The 9,657-nt window shown below is 33.0% G+C and overlaps 1 protein-coding gene across 1 annotated transcript; it reads right to left on the reverse strand.

Annotated features, from left to right (window-relative positions):
- Nucleotides 1–7,135: 7,135 nt before the first annotated feature.
- LOC105252177 (protein ANTAGONIST OF LIKE HETEROCHROMATIN PROTEIN 1-like) lies at nucleotides 7,136–9,439 on the reverse strand. The gene is made up of 3 exons (XM_025407389.1): nucleotides 9,074–9,439; nucleotides 8,096–8,822; nucleotides 7,136–8,004 (listed from the first exon to the last, which is right to left on the reverse strand). Exons 2-3 carry the CDS (start codon nucleotides 8,585–8,587, stop codon nucleotides 7,303–7,305), a joined length of 1,194 nt encoding a protein of 397 aa, XP_025263174.1. The 5' UTR covers nucleotides 8,588–8,822; nucleotides 9,074–9,439; the 3' UTR covers nucleotides 7,136–7,302.
- Between the last annotated feature and the right edge of the window lie 218 nt (nucleotides 9,440–9,657).

Raw genomic sequence — 9,657 nt, forward strand, 5'->3', positions numbered from 1 at the left:
CCCGTATCACACTGGGCGTTATCCAACTAGCAATACAGAGGACATAGGCCCGATTTCACCAACGCGAGTTAGGTTGTGTTCGAAAATAGTTATATTTACTGGCAGTAAAACCGGGGCAGTTGGCAGCAGTGAAAATTACTGGTGCTGCGTTTTTTAGTGCGTTCGAAAATATGTTTGGTCGGTGTTGGGAAAAAAGATAAAGTTGGCAATATTGAAAACTCCCAGTGCTGCATTTCGTTTCTCCTACTGGGATCACTAAGATTAAAAAAATTTGCTACTTGAGATATTAAAAGAGATAAATAAGTAGTAAGTAAATATAAGTAATAAGTAAATATATTTTATAATAATATGTTTAATAACATCACATATTATTATTAATACGAATTATTATTAATAACATCATATATTATTATTAATACGAACGTGTGTTTTATATTAATAATGCTATAATTATAATTATAATTATAATAAAGTGACATAATTTACCTAAAATGTGATTTAAATTCAATATTTGTATGTCTGGTAACAACATTTTCCAAATAATCTGTTATTTTTGGTTACTATTTTCCTTTTACCTCTATTGTTATTACCTCTATTTTTGAATAAAATATTTTGTAATTCTTCATTATTATCATCACTATTTGAAGAAGAACTACTCGAAAATTCAAAAATGATGTTTTCGAGTAAAATATATTGTTCCATAATAATAATTAGTGTAATTGCAACACTTTCATATATTGTATGTACACTGCGCGACAACGATTTGTCCATGACCCCTCTCTCGCGGGGCAAGGGGAGCGTACCGACAGTCACGTGCCGTGCAGTAAAATACCGTTTCGTCAAATATCGTATCGTGTCGTTTAATATCGTTTATGTTACCGTTACGTTCCGGGCCGAAATTTAAGTCCTAGCGTGACGTGGCAATTTTGGCCGTTTGATATCGCGTACCGAAAAGCGGGATTTGCGCGGAAAACTTCTTCGCGGGCACGGATTACCATAACTTAGAAAAACGACTCCGCAAGAATATTATACAACGCAAAATCTCCGCCGAACCATATATTACCGTTATCATCCATTTGAAGATTCTATTGTTCGAACATCGAGTCGTTATTGCCGAGTATCAAAGATCGCGCACATAAGACCGTTGAATAGAGTAAACAGTTTCCGCATAAACATTCTTGAAGCTACCGTTAAGCACAGCCTTTGTTTTCTGTCAAATATATATTGTGCAATATCATCGCCGATTACCGTAAGGGAAATTTGATTCGATTCATATCGAAATTTTATAAGATCCGTCTGCCGGCAAATCTATACTAAAATTATATTCATTTGTTATCTATTAGTCGTCATCAGCCGTTATTAGTTATCTGCTCTATAAGTTACCGTCAATTACCAACGAAAGTTTCGATTTTTATCGAAAACTTGGCGAGAGGCTCATGCCTCCAGATGTGTTCTGAAACCATCCGTGTCGGTTGTAGTCTGAGCGTAAACTCGATTTCACCACTGATTACCGCTAGTTACCGCTGATTATTGTATGAGATATAATTGAATCTATATCGAAATCTTTTGGCGAATCTCGTGTTCTTAAGAGTGTTCGGAAATTCGACTGATTATTGTGCCTTGAGTGTTATAGAAAATTTGACCGTTAATTATTATCTGATTTTCCGTGATACTTTATATACGTTTTCATATCGCCCTTACCGTTGTATTATAAGAGCGTATTATAAATAGATCGTTCCCGTTACATCTATATGTGACCTTCGCGTCAGCCGTTACAAATCTTAATTCTTTTGGTCTGCGAAACTCGCATTATCAGTTATTTACATGCCGAAACTTATCTTTTCTTTCTTTGTGGTTTCTTTCATCATTGAATCTTGTATATTATATGCTATTATCCTCTTATGACCGTTGGTGAATCGTTTCTCTCTGTATTATTATTGTTTAATATATCTTAAGTCTGTGTAATTGATATAACAGTGCGTATCGTTATTTCTCTCTCCCGAATATCCTCTAACCAGATAGCACAGTGAATTCTAACAGTAATCTTTAAGTTTTCTCTTTTTTAAATTGTAATTCTTTAGGAATTCATAGATGAATACAATAAGAATGATTGTGGAAGTTACATGCACCATGATTGAATTCTTGAGAACTTCTTAAAGTATTCATATAGTATTCATATAATATTCATATAGTATTTTTGATATGATTTTGATATGATGAATATAGTATTCATATAGTATTCATATAGTATTCATATAGTATTCATATAGTATTTTTCTATTTCCAAAAATGAAACTTATAAATGTAAACTTTATGAATTCAATGGGAATAGTATTTGGAACACTAAAAGAATATATTAAATCTAAAAAAATAATTGATTTCCATATTTGCAAGAAAATATTTATTTATATTAAGCCAAAATATATTTGAATCATTAAAATATACATGTATATTTTGCTGATTCAAATATATTTTTGCTTAATATAAATAAATATTTTCTTGCAAATATTGAAATCAATTATTTAAATAAATATTTTCTTAATTTAAATAAATATTTTCTTATAAATATTGAATCAATTATTTTTTTAGATTTAGTATATTTTTTCAAACATAAGGAATTTTGTAGGAAAAATTAATACACAATATTATTAATATTTTAACTTTTTTTTAATATAACTTTTTATTTAAAATTAAATGTATGTGCATACAATATATATTATATTTTTATATGCATATATAATTAAAAAAAGTAAATATATATGTAATATAGTAGAGGGTTTTATAGAATTTCTCAAAAATGAGAATCTATATCTTGGTTAAATGCACCAAGTAAAATATATGCATATGCCGTGTTTTTCGTTTAAAATTTCGCGTACAATTAAAAAGAATTTTTCAGGCATTTACCATCCGCTGTGGCTCGTAGACGCTAGTTTTCTTATCATGTTATTTAATATATAACGAGCCTAATTCCTTTCGATTTAGTTTAATTCACGCGCTAGCTGAAATGATCGCGTTTCATTTTCCATAGTTATAAACAAATAGACGAGGGTAGTATCGGTGTGGGGCTGAATAGCTCAGTGGTAAGAGCAGTCGCCCGGCAAGCGAAAGACTCGGGTTCGATTCCCGATTCAGCGACTTCGCCCCGATATTTTTCTCGTCTACGTCTCTTCAGGGGGGGGGGGGGTAAAGAGGGTTTTATAGAATTTCTCAAAAGTGAGAATCTATATCTTGGTTAAATGCACCAAGTAAAATATATGCATATGCCGTGTTTTTCGTTTAAAATTTCGCGTACAATTAAAAAGAATTTTTCAGGCATTTACCATCCGCTGTGGCTCGTAGACGCTAATTTTCTTATCATGTTATTTAATATATATCGAGCCTAATTCCTTTCGATTTAGTTATATATGTAATATAATAAACAACTTATATTAAACGCTGTAATTTAATTAATGCATATAAATACAACTTACTTTTATTTTCTATAGTAGTTGGTTATTCTTCAGTTTCGTCTAAAACTTGTATTGTGATACGTGAATGACTTTGATAAATCTGTAAAATATATGTATGAAATTATATAACAATATATTATACATTAGAAAGACTAAAGGAATAAGACATTCTATATAAAAGTAATATATAAAAGTAATATATGAATATATAATAGAAGTTTGTATTCATATAATCAGAAATTGCCTGTTGAAAGAACATGAACTACATGCAGACAAATATTTATCCAAATTTATCAATAAATAGAAATTTTGATTGACTCTGTTGGCAAACTAGACCAACTAAAACAGCTTGTTTACTGAATGAATAAACAACAAAAATAAAGACTGTATGCGTTTATTTCGAGGTTAGGTAGTAGGAATATATTTAGTTCAACTAATACTTACCATTCAATAACACCCAATTATTAATATAATTATGCGTGGCACTGTACTTTTGTCTGATATAATATATATAAATATATTACTACATTATAAATATATTACCACTTTATTGCAAAATACATATATGTAGCACACTGCACACTGCACGAAATTACAAGATAAAGTCCGAACCAAACACACACAGTCTCGCGCATGCGTGGAAAAATAATAAGTAATTCCTTATAAATTCTCAAAGTATTCATAGTACTGTCGCAAAGTATTCATTAAAATGAATTTATAAAGAATATTTCAAGACGAACTGATTATGAATAATTCTTCAAGAATTCTTCAGATATTCATTTTTCTAATTCTACAAGTATTCTTTAAAATGATTTCCCTATGAACTTATGTTCACCTTTGTGCTATCTGGGTAGCGTGTTCTCTCTCTATATAATCACAAGAACCCTGCCTCTCTGCCATATACTGAGCTGAACTACCGGACATTACCGTTACCGTATTGATATCGTGGCGCGGTATTTCCGCGCCTGGCGCCCATATTCAAGCTCCTTTTAGGAGATCTACCAGATACCGTACGATACCGTATGTGCTTGAGATACTAATACCGTTGATTACCGTAAAGCGGCCTTTTCATTGACGCTAGAAACCAACGGCAAATGGGGATCTAGTGACTAAATTTGCCGCTTGTCTTAATGGAGGGAGAAGTGGCGGCAAAACATGCGAGACAAACATACTTTCTTTCACTCTAACTAATTGCACTAGTGTAACAGTGCAGCTAAAAAGAACAGACCCAAAATAAGGTTGCCGTCACATGCGGCGTAACTTGCGTAACTTGTGCCGACCAATCACATCGTTTCATTTAAGTATCAGCTTCCGCTTAGTTATTTTACGTTCTTTATGCTATTATCATTACGCCGAATCCAATTTCTGGCGGAAGAAACGCTGATATATGCGTATTTAATAATTGTGCGGCGTTTGTTAATTATTATTAATCCATATATATCAGCGTTTCTAAGTATAAATAAATAAAGATGAACAAGAATAATCAAAACAGGGTAAGTTAACAAATATCGAATTTATTATATAAAACTTAAAGCGTTCGATTATAATAACCGATCCACTGCTCACGGCATGTGACAAAATTTACAATTGTATATAAGTAGGTCTTCGCACTTTTTGCATTTGAAATCTGTTTTCTCTTTCTCCAATATTTAACGTATATTTATTTTCTTGTTTTAAATGCATGAATTTGAGAATTTTAAGCAATATGAACATCTTAATGCATTGTTTTTTTACATTGCATGCTTAATCTTTTCAGTACAAATGTGGGTATTGTGGATGGCTGTTTAATTTCACTACTAATTTTTTCGAGCATGAATGTTTCAAGCATTATGTGGAGAATAAGGATCGCATATGTGTAGATGAAAATTTTGTTGTGACAATATGTTATGACAGTATGTTTACTGCATTCTTGTATTCTTTGCATATATATTTTATTGTATCATTTTATTTTATCATAATAATTGAATGTATTTCTTTGCTTAATAATCCAAGAGAATACAAAGACTGCGGAAGGTCCTGTGTGTGCAGATTCTTTGGATGAACTCTTGATTGAAGCAGTGAAGGCAAGAAAGGGACTTTACGACTATCGTATACCTGTTAATGAAAGAACCAATTTGCGTAAAAATGCATTGTGGGCAGAAGTGTCTAACACTCTAGGAGATACTATTAATATCTTTTGTGAATATATATGTATTTTATACATTATAATTAAATAATGAAATTAAATTTTTAGGGGCTTTTAATCCAGAGGAGGCTAAGGCCCGCTGGAAATATTTGAGAGATAATTATGCAAAAGCTCGCAAAAAGGTTAAAGGCTACATTCCCAGTGGATCGGCAGCCAATACTGCTAGTGGACAAAAGAAGTCCAAGTTCAGATTTTACGACCTTATGACATTTTTGAACAACTTTCTTGAGACACGGCAGTAAGTTCTTTCTCTTTAATGTGCAAAAATGTTTCACTTTTTTTTTGTCAATTTGTAAAGGAAAATAGATATAGAAGACAATTTTTCATGTTCAATACACTCACATAGGATGCTATATGTATATATAAATATATATTTATTTCAAGACTGTGAGCTCATTGCCAGACATTGATGAAAGTGAAAAATATGGAACATTAGAGTCACACGAGGATGATAGTAACAGTGCTTTGGGATTCACCAATAATTCTCCTTTAACGCAGACTACCATTGATGCTTCTCCACCGATACTGACTTCCACTTGTGTTCCTCTACGAACGCCTACACCAACTCTCGTTCCTCCAAGGACCTCAACACCCAGAAACGTCTCTCCACAAACGCCATTTAGTACGACTTCGCGAATACCGGCCACAAATGCGAAAAGTTAGTATATTTTCTTCTGTGTCCCTTGATGATATTAACTACACGTATCGAAATATGTATCGCTACAATAACATTGTTGCCTTGTTTTCAGGACCGTTGCAAACTGTTGACAACTATTTCGATGAAACCCGTTTTAGTTTAGAATAAAATAGTTTATTAACAATGAAAAGATTAATAATAATTTAATTTTAATATTAAAATTTTAATAAATTAAAAAAATAAATAAATAATATAATAAATATAATAAATTTTAATAAAATGTATATTATTTACGTTTCAGAGCAAAAGACTGATGTCCTGCAAACAGCTTTAATAGAAGCTTTAAAAGAGCCAACAACGCAAACTGTTGATCCGTTAGATGGGTTTTTAGCACGGTTGGGAGAAGGCATGCGAAGGTTGCCATATCGCGACAGAGCTCACCTGGAAATACGATTTTTGACGTTGCTCGCTGAAATAGAAGATCTTTATCCATCAACGCGTTATTAATTAAAAGGTTTTTATTTTTATTTTTATTTTGCTAAGCTGAATACAGTGACTCTTGACACGTTTCGTATCTCTCGATATTCTTTTCTGGAATGATCCATCCGTAGTTCTAAGTCTACATTTATCGTATTATTAAGAAAGTTCTTGTTAGATTTTTTATTTTGAAGTTAAATATGAATAAGTTTATTTACACACATTACGCTTATATTGATAAAAAAGTTGGATACTTAAATGTAATATAATGTGTACATACGTGTGCATGCGCAAGAAGATGAATGAAAATTGCAAACAATGTAAAACGATATTGTGATCTATGTAATAATCTAAGAACTTTTGAGAATGATAGCTCGGTTAATTTAGGTTTAAAATCCCGTACGTAGAAGAAACGTTACTATTATTCAGTTATTAACTGTATATATAGATGGTAGTGGAGTTGCAACTTAATACAAATGTATCAATATCTTATGAAAATAAAACATAAAAAATATCTATTTATCTTTATTGTTAATATAAATACAACTATCTTTTTAAAAATCGTTGAGCAGAACTTTTTCCCACTGCCAGGGTACTGCCCCGTTGTTTTCGAAATATGTAGCAAAGTCATCTCGAATTCTAGAGGCAAGTCGGGTATAAGCGTTAGTTCTGTTAGCATTGTTCATTTCTTGCAATGCACCGCTTGTCATAACTCCCCCTTCACTGAGAATACGACAATAACGTCTTTCGGAGAGTGGCAATTTGTTTTCATTGTGAATCACGAAATTATGCAAGCATACAGTCGCTTGAACAATTTTAACTGCGGTGGAGACAGATGCGATTATCGGTCGACGATAAATTCGCCATTTCGCTGCCAAAATGCCAAACACACTTTCGATCATTCTTCGTGCTCGACTAAGACGGTAATTAAAGATTTTTCTTTGACGATTTAGACGTCCACTTCGTGGATACGGTTGCATCATGTAATGAGTCAAAGCGAATGCCTCATCCGCTACTAATACGAACGGTAATGCTGGGCCGGAAGCTTCAATTGGTCTCGGTTGTGGCAAATTTATTTGATTTTTTTGGAATCGCTGACCAAAGTTTGAATGCGTGAAGATGCCACCGTCGCTCTGTCTGCCTTCTCCACCAATGTCAACTAATGTAAAACAGTAATTGGCATCACAAACCGCTAATAAATTAATGCTATGATTCTCCTTATAATTATAGAAAATTGAGCCACTATGAGGAGGTGACTGAAATAGAAAATGACCATTTTCATCTCTTAAAGTAAATATAAATACAATAAAGTAAATATAAATATAAGTATATTTAAAATCGATTTACCTGTATTATTACGTGCTTCCCATCTATCGCACCTATGCAATGCGGAAAATTCCACTTTATTGCAAAATCATTCGCAATTCTCAGCCAATTCTCTTCCTTTATTTCAGGGAAAACTGATTTGTGGAGAGTATTCCACAATTCCTCACATGTCTCAGAAATAATTTTTGAGACAGTGTTTACTCCAATCCGAAAAGAATAGGCTATTGAAGCCATACTGTCCCCAGACGCTAAATACCGTAAACATACCAAAAGCCGTGTACGGCTTGATATTGGATCTCGAATGACATACTGCTTTTCAATGAATGGCCCAACAATACTCAACAACTGATGGAACATCTCTGTGGAGATTCGACAATAATTATAAAACATTTCGTGATCTTCAAATTCCATTTCTCTGACCAGATTGTCACTGGCACCTTGTAAAAATCTTTGTCTTTCTCTAAATATCGGGCGCACCCACATTCTATCATGAGCTTTTCCCTCTTCAATCATCAATTTCTATATTGCAAACAGTTTTAATATATGGCGTTTCCCAACTTTCCGATGTTGAAGTGTTTGCTTCATCTTCTTCCATTTTCGCCATCGTTTCCATATAATTAATAATACTATGTCAGGATCCATTATTACTTACGTACTTGCTATACGTACTTTTCTCGCTGTCCTCCTTGATGTTCGTATCTATACTTCTAGCAGAACTTGACCTTGGCTTCTTAAAACTTGCCGAAGACTGCTTATAAAAAAGCAAGTTATATTATAGATAACATTTGTAAAAAAAACATCGGTATATACATAAAACTAATATTACAGATCAATGCAGAAGTAATTAAATTACAAGTTGGAACAAACATCTCTTTCAACATAGTTTATCTTTTTAAACATTAAAGAAAGGACAAAAAGGACATCTGCATTAATCTTTCTTCTTATGGAGCCTTAAGGAGATTAAATTTAATATTTTGATTATTAGAAATATATTATTACCTTAAAAATGCTGCTAAATGCAAAGCTGTCCTGCATCGACTACTACGCATTCGTCTTTTACGTTTATCTTGCCGGTTTTTATTAAACATGCGCATTTTACGGAACCAAAAGTATTGGTTCCCCATGAAGCGCACTTTTTGTAACGCGTAGGTTACCAAAACCAATCACAAATCATATTTAGCATTTCTATTAGAGCATACATCGGAAACTCTAATCTTCGATTGGTTGTATTAGTTACGCGTTCCGCGCAATACGCTCTATGTGAATGCCGACTTTCAGAATGGCGTAACTTTTATTAAATTACTAGATAACACTAGAATACGCAGATTACGCTTTACGCAGGTTACGCCTCATGTGACGGCACCCTAACACATTACTACACTTGAATTTTGCGACACGCTGAAAAAGTTGAAACTGTCTGAACTTTATTTTATTGACGTCGAATCTAGAGAAAGTCTAGTGATTTTAATTTGCCGCTGGTTTCTAGCGTCAATGAAATTGCACCTTAACCGCCAAACTTACACGCTACCTCCTCGGGATCGGCGTTCCCGAGACGAGCAACGGCGTCGCAGCCTTTTAAAAGC

The sequence above is a fragment of the Camponotus floridanus genome, unplaced genomic scaffold (assembly GCF_003227725.1).
Source record: "Camponotus floridanus strain SB8 unplaced genomic scaffold, Cflo_v7.5 scaffold172, whole genome shotgun sequence".
Classification (NCBI taxonomy): domain Eukaryota; kingdom Metazoa; phylum Arthropoda; class Insecta; order Hymenoptera; family Formicidae; genus Camponotus; species Camponotus floridanus.